Raw genomic sequence first — 25294 nt, forward strand, 5'->3', positions numbered from 1 at the left:
GTTTTTGTAGGCACTGCCTTCAGAATGAGTGAATTCTCAGCCTTGCCCGGGAGTAGCACAGTCCCTTCGCAAACAGGAGCGAAGGACAACAAACAGTTGCAGGAGGGTGGAGTTTTGATTCTCAAGGGAAGCATTACGATATGGTACGTCCAAACAGCCCAAGAAGTACAAACTGTGTAGCTCTGATGGGATTTGCCATTCCTGCAGTAGCTGCACAAGGGAGGAAGAACATTCATTTCGCTGCCCCGCATCCAGAACAAACAAGGTGTTGTGCCCTTTTTTTATTTTTTCGTAAACAGGATGCTGCCAATGTGAAAACTAGCGTTGAAACATAAAATCAAACAAAAAGCCAAACATGCTGGCAACGTGTGGTTTCAGGTAGGGGGTGGCATGGAGAACAGCAGAGCAGAGGGGGGTGAAAGCTGGCAAAAAGAAATGCGACCGTCTCCTCCAGCTGCCTTTAACACAAAGCCATCAGCCAGCCTGGGAGCTGCACACAGCCACAAGAGCTGCATTTGAACCCCAAATCCAGTCTCATCCCCAAATGTGGGAAGATCCTGCCAGTGTCTCAGGGGAAGAGACGACCTTTACAGACAGCTAACGCCTTGTGCTGCCTTCACTCTGCCCAAGCTGGGGCTGCGATATCCCGGAGGGTGCGGCTCCATGTATGTTTTTTCACTGGTGCTGCCAGTTTTTAGATAGGTAGTCATTACGTTCCCCACTCCCCACTGTGCTGGCAAGGCTCTATGTGTTGATATGTGGCAAACCAAACCAGGAAACTGATTCAGCTGAAGGATCTTCAGTTTTAAGGTCTGTTCACAAATAGCTACATCGCATAACGAAGGGCAGAATTGGGGAAGGGGATGTTTAAGCAGCATCGCCACCAACTGCAGAGGAACAGTGCTGCCACAGGATGTGCTAAGCAGTATTGCAAGCTAATAAAAGAGCAAGGAACTGAAATCATAATTCAACGAACGCTGGGGGCTGCGGTGGCAATACCTGCTTAAACCTTATGTGCCATCTTGCTCTTGATCCTGTGTGATTTAAAACTTTGTGGGGCTACAAAATAAATCCGAGCAGAGCTGAGACACAACAGAAGCTAAGAACAGCAAGCAGAAATGGCTTGCTGTTTTTTACCCCAGAGTACTTCTTCAGTCTGGTTCACTATGCAGCCTTGTAAATTTTCCTGGCATAAACAGGGAACTGGGATTGTGTGTGGCACAGAATGGGAACAAACAGCAGGGTTGGGATGCAATTATGGCATTATTGCTGCCAAAATACCTGTCTACAAAACTACACCTTCAGTGGCATGATTTTAGTTAGAGCATAAAGCAGCACAGCGTGTTTGCTCTTTAGCCATGCTGATACAGGCATTGTGTTATTGTTGTTGTCAAAGGAAGCTACTAGCTTAAAAACCTTTAAAAGGCGTAGCAAAAATTGTTGGAAAAATTTCTCTGACAGTTGCCACAGCAACTCCCTCAGATGGCTCCAGAGATGGGTGAAAATCCTGTTCTTCCACCGTGTTTATTGTGTGGGCATATTGTCACCTCAAGACATGGGGAAAGAAGATTATGACAATTAATCAGGTACTCAGCAGTAACACCAAGTCCCAGTCTGGACGGGGGTTACATTGTGCTACACTCTTCAGAAAGACTCAACAATGCCCTCAACCCTGAAAAGTCTCACAGCTGAGCACACAAAGAGAAAACTGCTGAAAACCAAAGCTGCCAAGGTAGGCTCCTGGCCAGATGCAGCACCCAGGAGTACTTTTACTCATGGCATATTGACAGTATCACTACTGTGTACAAGCAAGCAGCAAGTCACATGCCTGGTGCGTTACCAAAAGGACAAGGACAGTCCCTGGACAAAAAAAAAATAAAAAAAATCATAGGCTAGGCTGAGAGACATTAAGAGCATGAGGTTAGCAAAGACAAAGGGAAAGGAAAATGATGGAAGTCTCAGTGCATTCTAGAACTTTCTTACATGAGGCTTGATCGCCGTTTGTCTTCAGGGCTATGTCGTTTCTTTCCTGACGCCCCTTAGTCCCAGAGATCTCCTCCATCTTGTGGATTTCTGACAAACACAGTTTGGGATTATAATGGAAGAAGAGTTTGCCTCGTGCAATAGTGAGGTTGTGTTTACTCCAGTCCCAGAGCTGACGAAGGTTCTGGTTGTCCAAGGCATAAAATGAATAATTCCTGAAAGCAGAGAATGAAAATGTGGGTTGGGAGGAGATCCACTAAAAGTCCTTCCCCCCTCTCACCCACCCTTACGCACTAATCTAGACACCAAAGAGAAAACAAATGCAAACTATCTTCCCTGGCAGGCCACAAGCCATGGGCAGAGGAATGTTTAAAAATAACGTAGGGATTGTTTATCAATACAAATCACCCTGATAGCACCAGTACTCCTTACACTTCAAAGCATTAAAATATCTTTTGAAAGAACTTACCCAGCTTCTAATGTTTCTCCTCTGATCAGATGTAGTTTACGAAAAAAAGAAAGAGAAACCAAGGCATAAGACCGGCGAATTTTTAGGTAACCTGAGATTTCTTCTATCAAGCCAAGATTCGCTTCTAGCTCAGCTGCTATGTTATCTATGGAGAGAAAAACATCGGTTTTAGTTTTCTGATAGCACGGAGAGAAACACTGATATCAGAGCCCAAGCAGATTACAGGGTACTGCTCTGCATAAATCCAAAAGATCTTACAAAAATCAGTTAGCAAAAAAAAAACAACACCCCAATGACTATGAGAAGAGCCTTTACTTTGCAGTTATTTTTCTGAATCGCTCTCAGATTCAGAGAGCGGTCAAAGCTAAAAAGAAAAGCCCCAGCTTCTGGATGGTGTCATATTCACTGATCTGACACCCAGGGCTCCCTACCCCCTTACTCATGCAGAACTTACTTCCTCCCCGGATATTTATAACCAAGCTTCCATTAACAACCGTGCAGCCACGGAGCTCTTGTGCTGATGTCACCGAATCGATAGTCTTCTCCTTCCCAAAGTCGCAAACCTTTGGACAGGGCCCTGCGCAGGGAGTACAGTGCAGGCTGAAAGACAAGAGAGTCGAGAACACAGATGAGATGCTTCTGCAGAACATACTCTGGGGGCATCTCCAGCAGTTCTCAAAAGCAGAGCAATCGACACAAAGCAAAAGCATCCTGACAATACGCCGTGGGAGTCACTCGCAGTGTGCAGCACAAAGCTCTGAAGAACTCCAAATAACCACTGGTTATTCTTAAAATTGTCGTTTCCATATTTCACACTCTAGTCACTCTGTCCTTTCTATACAACAGAAACCAGAATGAAGCAATTCTGACTATTTTGAGTAGCCCAGTCACCACGATGCTGTACAGTGCTACGCACACCCAGGGCTTCAAGATCAAAAAACCCATGCCCATTCTCCACCCCAAGAGCATTAACCAAAAATGTAATTGATGAGGGGATTACTGGCCATTCATCTGGGAATGCAGTGATTAAGGACTTCATGTAAAGTTGCATTGAAAAAAAAGGCAAGCAAGCATGTGCTTTGTGCTCTGGGGAAATGCTGCTTAAATGGCAGCAAGATGATTGCTTGCCCTGGTCATAACACCACAAGAATGTGTTTCCAACTAGTTCTGAGAAATAAATGCCCTAGGAGAAGCGCAGTGCTGCGAGGTCCTACTGACAGCAGCCTGAAACAAGTAGAGGAGAGAGGAGAGGGCTGCTGTTACCCCAGCAGCACATCAGCTCTGGGGGCTGCTGGTTCATTCTTTCGAACAGCAAAACAGGAAATGGAATAGAAAGTCCTGTTAGAGCGAATTCCCTGAATTTGTTATGTCAGGAGCAAACACATGCGGGCACAAAGCTACCAATATTCATAGGAAATCTGACTCATCACAATATATAATGTTATTGCGGGACAAACAACGAAGTTTTCAGCGATAAACAGCTCAGCAACATAAATTATTTAACTTCTTTGTTGAAAAAGCCTGGGAATAGTCGGAATGGCTGTTCCCTGCTTTGACTCATGCTACAGTTGTTTGTTACATTGTCCATTTATGTCTGGCACAGCTTGAACCTGCTCAACGAAAGTAATTACAGGGACGAGGGACAGATATTCTAAGAATGATCTGATCAAACACGCTATGCTCTCTTGATTAGACACAATTTTTCCCTATTCTGCTTAAAAACAAAGCTTTCTAGTCTGAGGTCAGCTTTGGAGGGGAAGGTAAGCAGCGCTACTGATGCTTCTCATTCTCCCTTGTCTCACTCGATTACACCAAGACCCTTTCAACCTGAGGACACTCCTTTTCCATGTCCTCTCCTTCAACCCCCCTCTCCCAATTTTTCCAGACTCGAGAGTAAGAGAAGCAGAATAAACTACTGGCACACCACGGGTAAACCTGTCTGCTTTTAACGGCTTGAATTAGCAAGGTATTAGTTTGCAAATCATATTAAAGTAGACCAGGTAATTATCGCAGACACTCAAGCACCAGGAACTTTTCCTGGCCTTGAGACAGAATACAAACCCTCTATCCAAGAGGAAGAAAAGGACACAAAACACCAGAACAACACCCGAACTACAGCTCAGTTCCTTTACTTGGGGACGCCTGCACTTACTTGCTGGAATTCATGATGTACCCCGACGGGCATTCGTGAACACATTCGTTGTTGTGGATAACGTGACACCCCGACTCCCTGGCGTTTTTGCATTTGTTGTGCAGCTCCTGGCAGAAGCTGAAGGTCACGCAGCGCCAGCCCTCAAAGTGATAGTAACCGGGCGGGCAGGCGTCCACGCAAGTGCCATCAAGGTAGAAGTTGCGGCACGCCACGCATTTCTCGGGGTTGTTGGGCTCCGTGCAGTCCCCCAGGCATTCGCTGTGACAGCACTGGCCATCGGAGGTGCAGCCTTGCGACTTGCAGGCAGCTGGACAGACTGTGAAGAGAAAAGATAAAAAGAAACTGAGTGTCACAGGACAGCCCAGCGAAGCACAACCACAAAAGCCTGAGCAGCAACCACACTTTGTCCTGCCTGGCTTGGCGACCTTCTTTTCAAACATGCACCCATCAAGCACAGCAGTCTGCCTCATCTCCTCTTTCCAATTACAAACTCCAAATTTTCATAATATTTTTGAAGCGTGTTGCCATTCACAGCTCATTAAAGCTCGTCTTCAAAAATAGAAAATCAAGTTTTCCTCTTCTCTCTGCCCAGCACTGGGAGGCTCCCAGGAGTGCTTTGGTGACGCCAACCCTACTCCTGAAGCCCAGAGGCGAGGAGATCCATGCAGTGCAAGCTTTCCAGGCTGGGACAGATACTTCCTTAGTTTAAGAAACTGAATTTCCTATGAAAATGCTGTGAATAATGCATGCCCAACAATACCTTTACATAACCCTTCAGCTTCCTATCTGCGTATCACCAGTTCCCCAGGAGGAAGCTGCTGCCCTGGAGCCAGCACAAGCTCGTCGGCGATTCTCCCAACCAGCCCGAGAAGAAGGGCACCCACAAGTGCTTGAGGTTTTTCTGGCTTGCTTTTTAATTATCCATTACTTAGTGCCTCACAACACTCTTAATGAGCGGTTTGGGGCTTTGAAATGGAAAGCAAGCGGCAGCAGAGCTCAGGGCAAAACACCGTGACTAACGCTGACCCAGGAGCTGGAGGGGACGTGGAGCAAACCGAGGGAAGCGTGGTCCTGGCACCTCGCTGACTGCTCAGCACCTTCGCCCTTGGTCTCACTGCTCACACGAGGCTGAACCAACTGCACCCAAGAGCTTAATCCGGAGCAAGCACGAAAGCCAAGTGCAGCTTTGATGCTGCCATTTAAACCACAGGAGAGAGAATTTGAGAGCAAGGGAATGGGGACACAGGCCTGGATTTAACTGCATGGCAGCACAGAGCCTCTGACCCCAAATTCCCCCGAGCTTTCTGTCCACGGAGAATATGCAGTCTAGAAAGAAATCCACCTGCAGCAGGAGGGAGGAGGCATTGCCACGAGCTGCTGCCCACCCCTCCAGCCTCCCGATGGAGGCTTTTCCACCCCAGTCTTCTCCCCAGTCAGGATGCTAAAAGCAGTGAAACCAAGAGCCCCTGGGTCAGAAAAGTGCATGCCTCTTTATCCTCTTACCTCCATTGAAATGACGCCAGGTTCATGGCAATTCTCACAAGAGCTTAGTACCAGAAAAGAGCAGAGAGGGAACAATATAAAATACAACCCAAATTAGGATTTGTATGTGTTTTTTTTTGTTGGAAGTGGCTATGACTGCATTTCAGCACAGCAACGCTGTCCAACCCTGGGCAACGCCAGCTCGTCGCTTGCCCCACAGCTTCCAGGAGGGACAGTTTCTAAAATGAATGGGTCGAGGCAAAAACCCAAACCCTACGGAAGGTGACAGCACGAGGAACGATACGATCAGGCACGCTTACTCTGCCACTCACACAGCCAAACCCTGCTGCCTGATGTCTCCAGTCCAGGGTACTGACAGCCCCGAAACACGCCTGCTAACTGCACTAGCGATGGACAAAGCGAAGATTTTCACCTTAGGCAACGTTAAGTGAACTGCATGATACCAAAAAAAAAAAAAAAATCAGAGAAACAATCCGCAAAAATAAGGCAGATAAAAGTACAGAAACTGCCCCTCTCTCCTACAGAGCAAAACAAAAAAGCCACGACGGTTGGCCTAAGGAGTTCATTTTTCTTGATATTCAGCGTTGGAGCAGGAGGGGCTTTTCTTGGGGATGTTCCAGGCAGACTGATGTACAGAGGCTAAAATGTTATTTTTAACTTCTGGCTAACGCGCGAGCAGCCCAGCAGCAGAATGTGGTTTAGTTTTAGTCAACCAAAGGAGCAGCATGCAGGATCCATGGTACAGCGTGCTACCAGTGTTTTTACCATCAACTCACCAGCTGTGGTTAGGAAGAAAAAAAACCCTCTGCTGTGCTCAGCCCCTGCTAAGGGATTGCAGAAGTGTGCTAAAGGAGTTAATGCCCTTCTTGGAAGCAGCAGCAGGCGCTGCGGTAGGCGGGATAGCGAAGATGAGCAACCTCTGGTTTGTTCCAGCCTGACAAATCCTTTGAAAAATATGAAATAGCTGAAGTTGAAACTCTCTCCTAAGGTCAATTTGACCTCGTAAATATCTGACTGCTCCCACATCAGTCACCCACTGCAGGTATCTTCTCCGGGCGTCCCCCAGGATTTGCCCATCAATATGAAACACCGGCGAGTGTTTCAAAGCCATTTTCATTTCCCCTGACAAAGTTTTTGCCCTTTTCTGGGTCTCACTTTGTGAACCCATCGCCTCAAAATGCTCTGAAACAACTGACTGCAATTGCAGCAGGTAAATGGAAGCACCTTGCAGATGACGCCTCGTATTAGAGGAAATACAAAGCGCGGTGCTTGTTTTAAAAACTCGGGTCCACGTCCTGCACCAGGCCACAGATGGAGCGCAGTCTAGCAACAGATGTCGTGGCTGCAGTTTATTAGAAACATTGGCAACAGAAGGACGCAGACAGAAAATTCCAGAATTGAGTCCAAAGCACTATCAAACTTACTGATTCCAGCCTAAAATGTCAAGGTTTTCAGCAGCGCTCACTGCCGTCCAGGAGGCAAAGGGCTAGCCCCGAGGGCTGCTCCAGGCTTAGGGACTTCAGAGCTTAAAATACGAAGAAGTTTGTTTAATAAGGAGTCAGGGGAGCAGACAGGTAGCTTGGAGAAGCTGGCCCTCGTGCCAACCCCCCAGTGACACATGGCACCTCCTTTACGTTACGCCACGCAAGAGCTTTTACTGGTAATGGAAACTAATCTTCAAAGTCCCGTGCTTGTTTACACATCTTAATCTCAGCTGCAAATATTCACAGGGCAGAAACTGTTTGAATTCTCAACTCTAAAGGTTTGGGGAGGATACAATTAAGCTATTTTTAAATTGTTCTTAACGTTTCTCTCTCCCGCTCTAAGAGCTTTTGATGTCTAAAAGACAACTCGAAGAAAGCAGAGCAGCCAAGGCAACGCTTTTTTTTTTCCCCCTGCACTAAGCCTCAGGACAATAAGTTGTCAATCACCATTTTGTGCAAACCCTCGCTATGGAAGATCCTGAACAGATGCCATTCTGACTTTATCAAAGTATGCGTGCTAGAAGGTGCTTCATTTTCTAAGCACCTGAAAATCAGGCAGAAACCTCTCCAGCATACCTTCACTGCCACTTGGAAGTGCTACCAGAGCACCCAGGCTATGTGACTCCCAACGGGTCAGGCAGGGTCTTTTTTTCCTCCTGGGTTACCCTTACAGAGCAGGAGAGCACCAAATAGGGGGGTGCAGACCAGGGCCATCTCATTACCCCTCTGTCATTGAGGTTTGTAGACTCCAGCAGCTGACGTGGCCCACAAAAAGGCCCTGCTTTGCAACGAGACCGTGCTTTGGGGACGATGGTGGGGTTCAGGAGGTCCCAGAAGGCACCGCCTGAGCTCATACGTAGCTCCTGCACAGCCCCTGGTCCATGCTGCAGGAATTGATGTTTTGGGGAACAAATTGGATGTTTTTTGGATGCCTTCCTCTCTCAATAGGGAAAAGAGTCAATTCTCTTCATTCAGGAAGAAGTATTTCTGCACCGGTGCCAGAGCAAAGCTGCTCAGCACAATCACCCAGACCTCTTCATCAGTAGATTTAAGAATGGGGCTTTTAAATTCCCCATCCAAAGATGATAAACTGTACAACACGTAACGAATCTGCCCTGGATGGGGGGAGAAACAGAGCTGACACAGAGGTTCAAACCTGTTGGTCCAGGGGTGAATAAATATTTAACTAGCTAGCTAGGGTGGCTCCAGAGACTTGGGAAACAATGCATTTTACAAACCTTTCTGATTAGAGATTCAAACTGACATTTCTTCGTGCAGCTGAGGCCCAGCTGGGGGGGACAAAAGGCAGCAGAGTCAGCGCAAAGGAATTCCTACCTCCGTGGGTCCCTCCTGCCTTTCACCACTTCCCGGGGCTGCAGGTGGAAACAAAAATGCACAGAAACTGCAAACACATTCCCCAGCTGACACCAGTACCCAGAAGATCCCCATTTAACAGGAAAGTCAATTAAGCACTAAGCCGCCCAGCTAATGAGCACAATTTGAATATCAAAGTGTGATTGGAAACGTTTGTCTCAGGTCTCATTTTTGCTTCCTGCTAACAAAACAATAGCAAGAGAGTTGTCAGGAAAAGAAAATAAAAATCACCCTGGGGAAGTTTTGCTCTCCCTTTGGGCCCCCTGCGCTCGAGGGGTTTGTGTTGCTGCGTTCTGGGCGAGCTGAGTGCTCAGAGAGAGGGTGGGTTGGGCGTGATGAGGGGGGGTTATTCAAACAGAGGGGGCTTGGGTGTAATAAGAGGTATGCGTCATGAATAAGTCCTAAGTCCCCTGTAAAAACATCGTGTGATGCTCCTGGATGCTTGCGGTGCTGACTGGTCCCGAATGGACGGGACTTTTCCCTGCAAGCTGCTCCCCTTGGCCAGCAGCAGCAGGGCGCAGACCCTTCCTCACTGCCCCCCAAGTCCCTTTCTGCTGCCCCAGCTCCTTCCACCACCACCGAGCAGCTCCTGATCCGCAGGAGTCCAGGTCAGGAAGCCAGCCCGGCAGCAGCAGCACCGCCCGCGGCCACAGCCAATGCGTTCACTGCCCAGATAGGAGGCATCCAGGCTCTGGGCAGGAGGCATCCAGGCTCCAGCCGCTTGCCCCCCAAGCCCGCAGCGTTGGGAACCCCAAGGCGGCGCGAAGCCGGAGCTGACGCCACTTAAAATGGCTTGGTTTGGCTGCGAGGAGCATAGCTGGATGCCAGCGCTGAGGCCGGTGTAATGCTACACGCAGGCGTGTGTGACGCGGGGTAGCGGAGCTCTCCCTCGCCCTGTTTTCTCTTACTGTAAGCGGCCGTAGTATCCGTCGTAAATTTAGCCAAGTAATCCCCTCCCCACGCACTCACAGGCTGGAGCCGCGGTGGCGGTGGGAGCTGTGATTTCATTTCGCAGGGGGTGAAGCAGGACGGTGAGCCCCGCAGAATCGGGTGCCTGCGGCTCAAATTGTAAACAAAAAGCGAAGGGAAAGGAAAGGCAAGGCCGGGACGAGCGCCCACGGCACGCTCCTCCGAGTGCTGCAAGCACGGGACCTTAATTTAGCACCAGAGCCTGGTTTCCTGAATTTCTACAAGCACTAAGCAGCATTGAAATCCTCATGAAGCTTGTCTCCTTATAAAATTATCTATTAAGGCATGTTATACAAAAAAATGTATTTTTTTTTACTTGATCACTTCCAAGATTAAATTAATTCACCTGCCAAGGCAGCTTCAATTCAGCAAGTCGCTTAATTTTGCTTGCTACTGTTCTGTAAGTTTTATACATTATATATATATAATTTTTTTTTTTTTTTAACTCCTGATCACCTTTCTTGTGAGCATTTAATCAGAACTTGCCAAGGTGACACCTACCCTGAGCACAATCACATATCATAAGAATGAGAGAAGGTATTAAATAACCAAAACCATGTCCAGAGGAGACTTGTAGACATCTACAACTCCATAGCAGCATGGTTTGTAGAGGGCTGCTGCAAAAAGGACAGCGTGCTGCCAACCCCTCTGTGCTGTGGCTTGTGTCCTTCAATTATTTCTTCATGTCACGGAGACCAGGGAGGAGAAACCCAAGCCCTGAGCACGGCAGCGAGCAGCTCCCAGGGGTGTCACCGCAGCACAAATGTGCCCAGGGCGAGTGCGGCCACAGCGGTCCATGAGGCTGTTAAGGAGCACCAAGGCTTTTGGTTGCTTCATGGACCAAAAGCGACAGCTCTCCCAGGCTCCACAAAATAAGTGGTGAAAACCAGAAGTGCACAGAAAACATGAGGTTGACGTGCTTCTGCAAAAAGGGCTGCCGGCAACGCCTGGCGCTGGCTGGAGTTAGCGAGTGAAATTGAGGGAACACCACGATCCACTCGGGCAGACTTTGTCAGCTACTCACAGCACTCGAATGCTCTGACAGCATCAGTCCTTCCCTGTGCTCCAACACCATGGGAACAACTCGCCCAAAAAGCAGCAGCCCAAGTGCTTTTACTCACACGCAAGGCTTCAGTACTTTTGCACCAACCTGGGAGCAAGCGAGCGCCAAATGAATTCGAGGTTTTCCAATCAGCACTAAAATCAGCGTTATTTATAAAATTGGAGATTCCAGTACATAATGCCACGACCCCACTGAACTGCGGGTTGGGAATGTCAGGAGGTCCGTACTTACACAGGAACGGATAAAATTAACTGCAGGTGCCTCCCTTCCCATAGACAGTGACTTCCAAAAACAACACGCTGTTACTCAAACAGAAAGGAAACTCTTCCCATTGACATTTCTCGGGGACAATATTACAATTCTTATCTCACGGATCAGCAAGGATAAGAAAAAACTTGTGTCGCCTCCAAACCCTTTCACAAATTACGTGCTTATTTGAAGCTCCAGCAAATGTCTCAAATACCCCAAAATGGGACCGGTGCCATCCTCCCAGCCCAGAACTGCCACCCCCGTTAAAACCCCCAGATTCTGGTGCATGGATCCGTTAGGATCAGCAAACGTGGTGGGACATCCTGAATGCCAACGTACCTCAGGTTAGGAAAGATAAAAGGGTCTGGAGCCGTGAGCCCCCTTGTCCAGCGGTGATAATGGAGGATGCGGGGGCCTCCGAGAGAAGTTGTTGAATGGAGATAGGGAAAAAGGTTGAGCTCTGGTGTTGATACAGGAAAAGAGCGGATGAAGGGAGATCCCTTCAGAAAAGCAGTCTCTTCCCTGCTACCCTTCTGCTGTTCAGGCTGTGAAATAATCAATTGTTCAGGAAACAGAGAAATTTACTACTGCCCAAATTATCCCAAAGAAAACAGGAAATTTGCTGTGAGGAACTCAAACATCTCTATAGCTGCCTATCTATCCACACACATATATAGCAAACATATTTACATAAATCATCTTTATGTGATGAAGCCTGGAGGAAGTCATAAACCACAATGGATCCACAACGCCCTTACAACTCGCTCGTTATCGCAAGTCACGGCCTTTGCAAACATGCTCCTGCAGGTACCTCACCACGGGTACAGGCCAACACCTCTGCCCCGCTGTCCAAAGCCCCAAGGAACTGCAGAGTCAGTGGCTGTCACCTCCGTAGCTGGAATTACTCAGGCAGCACAACTGTCAGCTCTTATTTTCAGGGATGGGATCCTCTCGGGCTACAAACGTCAGCTATGAAACTGCCTCACCTCTTCCCAGCAGACCGACAGGACAGGCTCTGTCGTTTCACAGATCCTTCACATCTTCTGCTTTACTCCCTTGAAGGTTTCCTCTCCTGCTCTCCTCTGTTACCCCAGCTATTTACTCGGAGAAGTGGATGCCCCATATTGCCCCGTACAGCCCCGGCAGAATAGAAATCAAAGCAATATTCTCCTTCCATCCATTTTAAGGAGTCCACATGGTGTTTACAATGTGTTAGGGACAAAGAGTTAGGAGACAAAGGCGAAAGACATGAAAACACAACTCAGGACCAGCTCTGTCCTCGTTCCCCCAGCACCTTTCAAACAAGCCGATTCCCCAAGCAGGTAAAGGTAACTCTTCAAAACCTGGCTAAACTGTTGGCAATCAAGCTCAAAACATCAAAACACGGCATTTGATTTGAAAACACAGCAGCGCTGTTAGAGGCGGAACAAGTGGCACAAAGTGCACACAAGGATAACAACGAGAAGTTGTAAATACCTCACCCTGTGTCCACACCACTGCTGTTGTGCCGTGCTCTGGCGAGCAGAGCAAGGCTGCTCCTTGTACTTTGTGTTCAAAGTGAGCTGGGTGCTTCGTGCAGCAACTTCTGCTTGTTTTTCTTTGTTTTTCCTGAATACTCAAGCCCCCAAACTGACGCTGCATCTTCAGAAAACCCAGAGTCCTCAGCCAGCTGTCATTGAACATAATGGTCCCACACAAATCAACACAAACTCCAGGGTTTGGTGTCCCCAGCCCCAGTGATGGCTGATAATTGAAGAGCATGAATAAAACCACCTCACCCTCTCCTGTCCCTTAGGTACCTGAGGGCTGGGGTCCACCAGCTTCCAATCTCCAGTCCTCCTGAGAGTAATTTGCAATAGAATTGCTGAATTCATTATCTCCCTGAAAGAAGGCAGAGAAGCTCAGTGTACCTAGCCTCTGGGGAACACAGAGATTTGGAAGGAACAGCTAATTCTGTGGTGGTCTGGACATCAGCCACCTCACACTGTACTTGATCTGCACGTCAGATCAGAGGGTTTGCAATTCAGCCCAAACCCAGAATCTATAAGGGGAACTGGGGGAAGCGTTCTGTCCAGCTTTGCTCACCGTTTTACTCGCAGCTATCAGGGTGGCTTTGTTGTTGTTGTTGTCGTTCTTGAAATTGCAATCCATATTTACAGCCTAAGGATTAGCTTTTATCGGTCAATGGTTGACACGCCACCTGGGAGCCTCATGAGAGCTCCCTGTTAATATTTAACCATGTATTACTCTTTCCGACATCCAGCATCTTACAAACATCCCTGTTCACTCTAACCTACTCCCCTGACAAACCTGCTCCCTCACGCTGCGATCCCAGAAGACCCCAGAGAATCACAGCAAAGCGATCCAGGCAGCCACAGATGTCCTAAACACGAGTGTAATTGAGTCTCACTGAGCATAAATTCTCCACCTGTACTTTATTTTGAACGCCCTGCCCCAGCAGGATGTGCACCAACTCCCCGTTCATCAGCGTGGTGCTGGGGGCAAGCTGCTCATCAGGTTGATTTATTTCCTGATTGGCACTGTGGGCTGACCAGGCTGAGATGTCAGCACCCTAGTGCTGGATGAGAAGATGCTGAATGAGGACAAACCACAAAGAACTAGCACAGACGTTTGCATCTTACGTTCTGAGAAATGGAGACAAATGAAGACTCGCAGAAGTGCTTCCATGTCTAGTGATGGTCTAAGGACATCTTGTTTTTCCAAATGTAGGTCTAACACGAGCTGTTACTTCTACCTACAAACCTTTTCCTGAAAATAAGGAGCGATACGATCAAAGCACGAGGCGAAAAGTATAACCTTTGCTTTCTGAAAAGATAAGAGAGGAATAAAATTGCTTTTCTCAAGGCCACAGAGAAGGATGTTGTAGTAAACAAGGCAGGAAAGAATGAAAGCTAAGCTGACACATTCGGCTCTGTGGGGATAAGGAAGATTGCGTCTGAGGTATGTTATGTGGAAAGATGTATAAAGTGTAACCCAGACACAAAATAAGAGCAAATCTATACTGAAAAGGACATCGAGTTTACAGCAAACAGGGAAGCGGAGCTGTCCATGACTGAGAAAGGTAATGGAACAGGCGGAAGTATAAGATTAACCACAAGGAGATTAAGCTGATAACTAATGATCTACACAGAAATGTCAGACAGAGGTTAAGATTTTAATCTGGACAGATTCCATGGCATACTCACCAATTGTAAACATCAGTACTGAAGCTGAATTTGTGTTTGGGGATGAAGGTACTGCAAGGGAGCCAGAGAGAGGAACAAAATGTGATCCAGATGCCCCCCCTTCCATCACCCAGAAAGCCAGGGAGCTGGATGAGGAGGGAAGGGTGAAGCACCACCTGAGGCTAGTTGTATAGAGAAGCATTTGGAAGCTAAATGCTGCCATGAAGCACAGCTAATGAGCACTGCTGCCCAGACTTTTTTTCCTCTTAACTCACCAGGAGGCATAACCCATCCTAGTGTTTGGTGGCTCAGCACGCTGCCCAGACACACGCTGGGCAGGGAACGGCTGCAGCAGGGAGCTGATTACAATGCCGGGCTCTGTCCCACTGCATGCACTCCGAGGGGAAAGGGCTTTGCTCCTCGCCAGGACTGCTGGAGGCAGCAGCAGGGACAGGCTGGGTGCCTGGAGCAGCCAGCGCCCTGCCCTGCCGGGGATGGAAGCGCCGCAGTTACACCCCCAGGGAGCAGCCAGCACGCAGGAGGGGTTGCCAAAGGGCTAACACAGATCCTTCTGGGGCAGACAATTCCCAATTGCTGCTTCTTGGTGAGCACTCAGACCTGTCAGACAGACCCACAGATGCCTGCGCTCGCTACCCAGGTGCAGCAGACACGTTTCTAACCAGAGGACCTCTCTGGTCGCTTGCTCTGGATGCCTGTTTATTGCCAACAGATTCAACTTCCACTTGGCTGATCAATTTTAGAAAGTTATCTGGTCCTGATTTAAATGATTTCAGTGACAAGAAGCTGACCACAAGCTTTTGCTTTAACTGTTTTACAGAACAAGCAGTGCTGAAAGCGAGCTTTGTTCCTAGCTTGGTTTTCTCCACTTCAACTCCCAAGCTGAAGGCCCTGTTATCAGATTTATTCCCCACATCCATACATCCAAAACTACATATTGTAAAGTATTTTTCCACTAATAGGTTTCATGGTTTTCACTGGACCTACGGCTATTTATTTATTTTTTTAAATCACACTTGAACTGTGGAAAAGGAAAAATGTTTGCAGCTTCTCGTTCCTGGCTATATTGGTACCAAACACACAGATTATATGCACCCACGTAACGTTCTTTCACCTACTGTAGTCCTTTTGGCCACACCAACTCCTGTACACTAATCTACACACCCCTCTCCCTCTGCCCAAAGCTCTAAGTATGCTCTCCGTAGTTTATTTCTAGGTATAAGAATTTACTTAGCACTGAAATAGATCCTGGTTGCTTGCAGCCCCAGAGCCAAGCAGTTGAGACCTCTCTCTGAAATATATTTTTATTTACTACTTGCCCTTGTCATCTTTGGTGTACTAGGAATGCCTACTTCCAAATAATTCAGTGTAAAATAATACGCAGCCCCACACCCGCTACCCAGCTCAGCTCCATCCAGACACACATCCACCCGATGACTTCTCATTGCAAGCGTTCCCTGCAGTTTTTGATCTCCAGGACGCACACCCTGCCACATCACCCTGCTTCTCTAATCAAAGTCCCAAAAAGAAACAATAAAAGAGACAAAATGTCAGACAAATACAAGCTTAGAGAAGAACAAAAGACTAGAGATTGGTAAAAAGAAACAAACTATATTACACAAGCCTACCTTAGAGGCCTTTACTCTATTTCTACTTATAAATTATGCAAGGGAAAATTGTAATCTGAAGGAATTTAATCCCAAACTAGTTGTGCTACCCCAAAGACAGGGGAACAGTGGGGGAACTACATCATCTGCAGTTGGATTGGATTCTCAATCGTTCTTCCACAATTGTAACCGGCTCCAACGGTCAGAACCTTGAAAATTATGGTTTATTCCATGCCCCTGACCCTGTAAATTCTTAAAATAAGGCTGACCATCACCGCACTCGCTTTGTTCAGTAACGAGGAAGCACGGTAGTAGCACAAGTCTCATTATCAGCCAGCTCAGCTGCACTGAGCACAGGGAGAAACAAGATCTGCCCACACAACATGAGCCGTGCGGGCTCCTGTCCACCCCATGCCACCCCTGCCAAGAAGCTGCAGCCTCGGGGATGTTTACCAGCACGGCAGTGGCCATACAGTCTGACCACCCGTTACCATCAGCACTGTCCATTTCGGAGTAATTAAGACCATTCAGAGCTGATCTGCTTGATACCCTTAGCATTGAGCCTTGATGCCTGCCGACCCCTAAATGGGGTAATTACTGCAAGGGGAAAAAAAAACATATGGAAATAATCCCACAATGGATATAATCCTCTGAAAAAGCACTATACTAATGAGTTTGCTCTCTCGGGATGACAACGTGGGACTCTCCTGCACAAAACCTGAAGCCCTATCGGTTTCCCCAGAGACAAAGAGTCTTTTTCTCAAGCTAAGCAGGGAGGGTTTCGAATCGCAGCACGGAGCAGCCATCCTCGCAAGCAATCTTCAACTGGAACGGAGCCGAAGAACTTTTCGAGATGCCACCCAGCCCATCCACCTGTCCGGGGACAGATCAAATACTTTACCTACGACATTTCTGACAGCTGTTTGTCTAAAATGTTCTTAAAGATCTCCAGATAAATTTTCGCCTCGAGGCACTTCCTGCATTCACTGTATTTATTTTTTTTCCATATTTATTTTTTTAGCTTTATTGAAGCCTCACTCGTCAGCAGGTCCGTGTGACCGGCTCCATTTTACAGACAAACATTGAGGCCCGGACAGGGGAAGCAAATTGCACAGAACCACCCAAACGGCCAACAACAGCGCCGAGAGGAGACCGGCGGTGTCAAAGTCCACCTCCAGCACACGATCCTCTGCAAAACACTTGGTGCAGAGCGAGCACTTGGTTTATTGCTCAGTCCCGTTCGCTCCCCTGCGGTATCAAAGCAAGGCTCGTGTTTGAAACCGTGCCACTTCAAATTAGGCTTTGGGTGGGTGAACGTGTTGCTGTAATGGATAGTCACCGGCGAATCTGAGCATGGGGAGACCTGAAGCTTGTTTAAAAAACACAATCTGGAGTTTTTTGTTATCGCAGAATTGAGCATGTGGAAAAACAACATGCTTTTCCCCACGCTGCTCAACAAGAACAGAGATGCAGCTCCTCCTCCTGCAGAGCCACTCAGACCCGGGGACATTTTTCTCATCGCCCCCACCAAATCCACAGGCTCACACACAGGGGAGCGTTTCATAATCCTCAAAACAAAACCTGATGCTTGATAAAGGTATCTCATTCTAATAGGTTTATCAAGTAGTTTTGTATCTAGCCACAGAAATGTGATCTCTAAGCGCTGAGAGAGCAGCCAAACACTGTACAAATTATTTAAACAGCAACAGAGATAACATTATTGTAGTGTGGAAGAGAAGCCTAAGGAAATGGTGATCCATACATGACATTTCTCTTCTCTCACGGGCTTTTGCTAATTTAATAGCTGTAGAAACCTGCCAATGAGGTGAAGAAGTTGTTTCAGATAAATCACTGGTTTCCACATAACTGCTTTTTCATTAAGTCTTCCAGCACGACAGCTCCTGCACATTAGGCTTTCAGTTCTGCCAGAAACACACACCACGCACAGATCCGCCAAGTCTAAAATCCACAGAACTGAACGAACAGAGAAACAGTTTGCTGAGCTTTAAATTTTTAACACCGCTTTAAAACAAAAGCCTTATTCCTTTAAGCCACGTTAAGGCTCCACCGGGTGAGACGGTCAGACATCACAGTGAGGAGCTCCATTTCCTCCCTGGCTTTCGGGAGCTTTGGAGGGGTACTTACAAGGGAACTCTTGGACTCATTCATCCCGAGCCGAAGCTGTGTAAACACATCCAGCACAATCAGCCTTATTTCAGAAAGATGACGTTCAGAAAAAAATTGAAGACCAGGAAAAAGCAGCCCCATTTGTTTTTCTTAAGTCACCGCCTTTATGTTTTCATTACCCATGGACTACGACCGATTGTTTTTGTGGAACAGATAGGAAGCATTTGTCTGATACTCAAATTTTAATGAATAGCTTTATTGCTTATGAAATATTAAAATCCTTGCACTGCTGTGACACAACGTGGATGCCTAACAAAATCTACAAAGCTAACAGAAGAATGCTTGGTTACCACATCTCTGTTGTCCTTGTTATCCTGTGAGGTCTGCTGACTTGCATGTGCCTTATTCTTAGGAAACCCAACACCCTGCTAGAGCTTCCTCCATGATTGTAAGATTTTCCAGCTGTGTCTTTAATGGTGCAACAGGGTCCAGGCCCACCTCTGAGTGCAAGCATTCCTTACATACGTTCTTGATTGCAGAAAGCTGGCACTACGAGGCAGTTCTAGATTCACAAATGGAGCAACCTCCTCCCTCCCTGCCCCAATCTGCTTTGCAAAAAGCACTAAACGAGAACGAGGAGCTTGCTACCTGCATTCCCTTAACTCTGTGCATTGACTTAAAAGCCATCGGTGTGTCCCTGTAACCTGAGCTCAGGCGCAGCTCATCATGTCAGGGCCCCAAAATTGCAGCACGGCCACATCCCAGCAGCAACAGCAACTCGGTGGGAGTCCCAGGTGACCTGCAATAAGCTTTGCACATCTCCAGAAACCTTCAAATTACACAGGAAACAAATAATTGGAGCTGTCCTATGACCAGATCAATGTAATTTCCCTTCCTTGACTAAGAAGATCTTAGAAACCTTCTGATCTCCACCACATAGGTTAATCAGACTGACCTTGTTAAATACCTGTAACCCTCATTACGTTTGCATATGACCAAGGCTTATAAAAGTTAGGAGCTCAACTGCCCGGCACCTGCCAGTGCTTCAGCACTTACAGCATGGTAGCTGATGTCTGGGAAGGCTGAAAATGCCCGATTTACCATTACAATGGAGCAGTATTTCTTGACATCCTGAGAAAGGGCACTTCTAACCTGATACACAAGATCAAAATCACATTTATTTTTTCTTGAGAGCTCTGAAGTGATGCCAGAGAAACCAGGTACACCCTGAGCCCCTTAAAAAGAAAGGCAACAAGAAAATGAATCCTAGCGTTCTGCCCAACACTGTTCTATTCCAACCAGACTTTCTTTCCATCTCTTTTCTGGGAGTTCCTGCAAAACTCCCTCATCCTCAGAGCCTCTGACCCCGACGTGCTCCAGAGGCAGCCTCTGGTCAGGGCCATACCTGAGCACGATCACCAGTGAAGGAATTCACCCAGGGTGCTGAGCCAGAGGCTCCTTGTTCATACAAGAGCATCAGCTTGCCCAGCCCTGGTCCTTCTCCTCCGCAGCGATTCTGGCCATATTTTGGAGAAGAGAGAGGGAAATTCCACGTCAGAAAATTTTCTGGACACGAACAGGTGCCAAGGGCGCTGCGCTGCTGTTTTCAGTTCATTTAAATACAGATTCACGGGGAAGCCAGACTCAAACGAAAACATTACGCTCGCTCAGCCAACATTCGAGCGCTCCGCAAAGCCAAAGTTAATTCTCTGTTTGTTTGAAATTTCCCAAGCCAAAATAAAAGCAACGCCGCCGCCTCTCCGACAACGCCAGCCCAGCGCCCCCCGGTCCCCTCACCTAACCACGGCCAGATAAAGGTTATGAACGCACGCAGCTGCAATCCCCAGCATTTATTTCAGTGACCGAGCCCCGGAGCGCTGCTTCGTGCGCTTACGCAAGGCCAGCCGCAAACTTTGGATCAAAGCAGCGACCGAAATAACTGCAGGCACGCCGCGAGCAGCTCAGCCCCGCTGCCAGGTTGAGCGCAGCCCGTGCCCCCCCCCAGCTTCCCGCTACCCAACCTATTTTTTTTTTTTCCCTTTCCCAGCTAACCAGCAGCCCTAATTAAGGAGCATAAACATCCCAGCAAGTTCATTCACGTCCCTCCAATAGGAACTCGCACACAATTATAGGATATAATTGGGAAGCGTGATCGTTGAACTTTTCACCAGCTATTGTTAGAGACAGAGAAGGGTGAGAGCCGCTTCCTCAGGACACAGACAGTTATTCACAGCATCTGTCATTAATCAGAGGTCCCAAAGTCACCGACCTTTCAGCTAGAAATAATCTTTGCAGTGGTCACACCCCCCCCAAAAAAATAACCCCAGGTGTATGTGCAGTGGAGGGGTTAAACACAAGGTGTATTTACAGTGGCCATCCCTGTCAGATACAACTCCTGATAGAGAAAGATGTTGCAGAGAGCTTTGCCAAGTGGCATGTTTCGGTTGGTCTCCTTGCACACCCTGAATATACGTCTTTGTAGGGACTCGAGCGGTTCACAATCCTTTCGAGGCCTTCTACAAGAAGGCCTTTCATCATACAATGTAAGAACGCTATGAAATCACACGTATCTTGAATTTACTCTGCTCTATTTGCCAAAATCTGGGAAGAGGCACCAGAATTGTATTTTCATTTAAAATACTTTGACTCTTCATTAAGATTTTTAAGATTTAAAATAAAGAGTCATTGCTCTGCCTTCATTAAGAGGGGTGAGCAGAGGGAAACGTACAGGATACATAAACCAGCCAGTTCCTTATCTCGACTTACCACACCAGAGCACCCCAGCAGTCACTAGGATTTGCTCTGAATGAAACAATCTCCTCCTCTCCAGGCAAACACATCACGCTGGGTGAACCATTTGCAGCGCTCCCATTCATGCATTACTAACACCAGTTAACCCCGTTGCTCAGGTTTGTTTTTTTAATCATTCTCTGACTTCCTGCCTCTACATCCATGCCCAGACAACAGCATTTTCCGACAAACGCGTCTGCCGAGCATAGTCAGCCCGCTCTATTTTGTCTAACAAGGGCTAATGCAGGTTCCCTTGTTTAAGGGAAACACAGTAACTTGGATCTGTCCTTGAAGTGGGAAAAATAAGCATTCTAGCTGAAGTACCTGTGGCATGCCAGCCCTGGAAATGGCAAGTGGTTGACACTGGGTTGCCACTGAAGCCTGAGCAGTGATCCCAACTCAGAGCATCTTCCATGCCCCTGCATGTTAAACTCCTCTGCAGCCCGGACAGCAGCTTACAGCAAGAGCTTTGGGGAAGGGGTGAAGGAAAGAAGAATTAAAATTGCAGCTCAAACCAAACAAAATAAACGTTTCTCCCATTTTATAGGCACACATTCTCCTTTTCAGCTGATCAAACACGTTCACCTGGACAAGGTGTCCATACAGAAATCGCTAACTTTGGAGCAATTTATCTCTGTTTAATGCCATTAACTGTTGGGTGAGTTGGGAATTAGTCCTCATCCAAGCGCTCTGAAGACAAAAGGGATCAAACCGTGGCTTCCGTTTGAAGTGTTGGTTGTGGATAAGGGGGAGAAGGAAACCATCAACCCCCATATTTAAGTGTAGGTGCCGCAGTGAAGCAGCCCAAGAAACACCAGCGTGGGGGGACCACGGGAGCTGCGTACCTAGGGACTTAATAACATGCTGAAACATTAAGTATTGAAACCCTACAGCCTTGTGTCAGCCCAGGTCAGCGTGCTGTTAAAGCAAAAAAACCAAACTAGGGTATTCTTCACAGCACCAAGTCCTGCTCCTTATTTTAAGTGGGTAGTATACTCTTAAATAGCCATTGGTGTGGACTCTTTCACCCCTTCTTCCCAATTCCACAGGCTGTATCGCACCACCAAGCACCGTAAATGTCTCAACTACTCTTTATAAGCTGAAGTGAGTTAGTTTAGGATGTCCAGCCGTTTGCAAGCATCACAATAGCCCCGACCACAAGCGCTACACGCACTCAATAAAGCTGTCGCTTGGCAAGGTTCGGAACAGACGCCCCAGTGAGATTATCGGGTGTCAACTTCCATCTGGCATTTGTCAGAGCTGGGAAGGAAAAAAAGAGGCAGGTCTTATCAGATCTCCAAATAAAAAGAGCACTTCCACTTCATGTGGTAGCAACTGGAAAAATTTCTTTGTGTTTGAAGCTTTAAAAATATCTTGCCCTTGAGGTTGGCTAAGTCTGTGCAGTGCTTCGAGACCCCTTTCCCATACAAAGGTAATAAAGCTCAGCTTATGGTTACCGAAATTCCCAGCACATAAAAATTACAGGAAGCTGTTGCTAAGTAGTATTTCTACCTAAGTAAACATCACAAAACGTTTCCCACACACACCTCTGAACTTTATTATTCAAATCTGCCTTGAAGATGTTCGTCGTTGCAGGATTTCTTCTGGCACCAGTCTCTTTAAAAGCTGTTTCACAGCAGTTGAAAAACACTTCAGGCTGAGCAACGTTTTTCTGAGTGCTTTGTTGTGTTGTTTGTACTAAGAAACAAAGCAGGCTACTAAAGCAACTCTTCAGATCCTTACCTGTCCCCTACCTATCCCATTATTTTGCCTGGACAGGTCACAGGAAAAGGAAAGAGATTCGGCTGTAACCCCAGTCTCCAGACCTGCTTACACACCATAAAAAAATCCAGACAAGCATCATTATTTTCATACAGTGCCTTTCTTTAGCAGGTCCTTTACATGCCAATTACTCCAGACTGTTATCACTACTACCTGCTCTATTTTGTCCTCTTCAACTGGCCCAAGTGGTTTTATTTACCTTCCTCTTCCTTTTAATGAGGTTAATATTTTGCAAATTTGTGATTACACTGATTGAGAGAGATAAGTTTTGTTTTTAATCACATAAAGCAATAGTTTGAAGAAAGAGTCTGAAATAGCCCCCCCACACTCTTAGTAACTCAAATTCCTACTTAGCATGAAGTCCCGAGACCACAAAGATAAAAGAATCCTGCAAAGGTTTAATTCGGAATGAACAGGAGAACTTGAATTTCACCACTCGTATTTCAGATATTTGTCCTTATATCCCAGGAATGCAGCCCTTCGGTAGTCACCAAGGGACTGGCTGATATTACAGATTGCTTTCCTGTTAATTTTTATTTGGCCATTCCATTTTTCCTTCCTACTACCTTACTCTACCTCTAGATGACCCGACACGCAAGTTAAAGGCTGAATTGCTTTTACAATGAGACTGTCGAAAACATCAGACTGCTTCGAATTACGTATGGACAGGGAAGATTGACTGCAGAGAGAATTGGCAGGAAATCCTATTTCACAGGGAATTGTTCCTTCCGCAAGTGGAGTGACAGACATATAGCATTTTTATTACATTAAAAAAAAAAAACCACGTGGAAAAAAATGCAAAATATGAAAATCATGTTTGGCAAATCTGAACTGAGGTCTAGGACGTGGCATTTCCAGCATTTTTGTTGTCTGAATTCTTCAGCAACGGCGCTCTCTGCATGAACATGCTGCGCTGAACTAAGAACTACATTTTTATGGCAATGAAAATAAGAGTATGTATATATAAAAAGGCCTTACAAAAACGTGGGCTGAAAAGGTACAAAACCTCCAGAATAGGCACAGCCCTTGGCTGCCATAAACAGCACAAGGCTAGACCCAAATTCCAAACAGACTACATATTTCTCTCCCTTCCTACCCAAAATACAACGTGAGTTGGCCTTAGCTGAACTGACTTGCTTCTCACACCAAGACAAGTGATTTCAAAAAAAGGAAAGGAAAGCTTGCAGGAAACACATCCTGACCAATCTCGATTTTTGGTATATCCACCTACACGTCTTCATACTCAGACAGAGATTCCTCAGCATCACGAGTTTGCCGTTTCAAAGCACACGGCTGCCCACAAATCATTTCAGTTCCTCCCGACTGGCTTCATGCACAACCTTAGCTCTAAGGTCTGTAAGAAGATCTTCACTTTGTTGTCTTCAACGCGTTATCACCAACTGAAAAAAAATTCTGGGCTGGAGTTCGAGCTGCAAGTATGATTCAGAGACTTGGAAGTGTGCCTCCGAGATAATTACATGCTGTAACTGAAAGTTAGTTTTGGAGTCAACTGGGATCTCTGTGCTGATTAAAAGACAGAAATACCAAAGACGCATGCTCAGCGTGAGATGTGGTGGGGATGGCACCCAAGTGGCCATGGGCAGCAGGCACAAAAGGGCCAGGGACTGGTGTGGAAGGGATGGGGGACACCAGGGGACCCCCTTTGGTCCTGACCATTCCCACCTCCCTCCCATCATGTTCAGCTTCTGCACGGTGCCATCCTCCAAACTTCACGCACATCTTCACGAGGTTCCTGCTCATCTCCCTCGTTTCTCCAGCAAGATTCAAAGGCTGGCAAAGCAGATTTAGCAGGCTGGCAAAGCTTGCCAACTTGTGACCTTTCCCTGTTGAACTGACACACATTCTGTAGCATCAAAAGAAGCGGTAGTTGAGTATTCCTGAAGTATGTTTTTCTGGCAGACAGAACAGCAAAATATCACAGTCCACAGTCCCAGGGCAGAACTATCACGCAGGGCTATCAGCCTTTGGTGTTTAGACCTCAACAACTTCCCATCCGGAGAAGGAAAATAGAAAACTACAAAACTGAGGTTTTATGCTAAGTTCTGTGAAAAGTGCATGAACACAAACATCAAAAACCTGCGCTAAAACAAACAAAACCCAACTTCCCCCCAGAAAATTATACTGAAACTTCTGCATTTCATCCCACCACTGAAAAAAAAAAAAAAAGCAGCTAAAAAAGAAGAGGGGAAAATACTTAAAAACCCAAATGATGTGAGACTTCAGCAAGCTCAACGAGACAGCATTAGCTGCAGAAGATTCCCGGATAAGCTGCGTAAATGCAGAGGGAAAGACTTCCTGACATTAATACCCTCAGTGCTGGGTGTTACTCTGAGCTCTTCAGGCAAAGGAAAGCCAAAGTACAATTCACACAAGCTTATAATAATCTTGACAAAACAATTACACATGCTAAGGATACGTTAGGGCTGGCAAAAGAACAGAGAAGGCAGCGATTCCACTAACAGATACACTAAATAAATGCCCCGATCTCTCCCATAGCTACTAGAGTGCGTGTACTGGA

The 25294-nt window shown here is 46.8% G+C and overlaps 1 protein-coding gene across 1 annotated transcript in view; it reads right to left on the reverse strand.

The window, feature by feature from the left end:
• INSR (insulin receptor) overlaps positions 1-25294 on the reverse strand; it is a 55191-nt gene that overhangs the window by 19184 nt on the left and 10713 nt on the right. Inside the window, exons 3-6 of the mRNA XM_038169078.2 lie at positions 4605-4920; positions 2907-3052; positions 2453-2597; positions 1984-2198 (exon numbers count right to left, since the gene is read on the reverse strand). Coding sequence (XP_038025006.1) covers positions 1984-2198; positions 2453-2597; positions 2907-3052; positions 4605-4920 — 822 coding nt within the window. The remainder of the gene's footprint in view (positions 1-1983; positions 2199-2452; positions 2598-2906; positions 3053-4604; positions 4921-25294) is intronic.

This window comes from Anas platyrhynchos, chromosome 29 (assembly GCF_047663525.1).
Source record: "Anas platyrhynchos isolate ZD024472 breed Pekin duck chromosome 29, IASCAAS_PekinDuck_T2T, whole genome shotgun sequence".
In the NCBI taxonomy this organism is placed as follows: domain Eukaryota; kingdom Metazoa; phylum Chordata; class Aves; order Anseriformes; family Anatidae; genus Anas; species Anas platyrhynchos.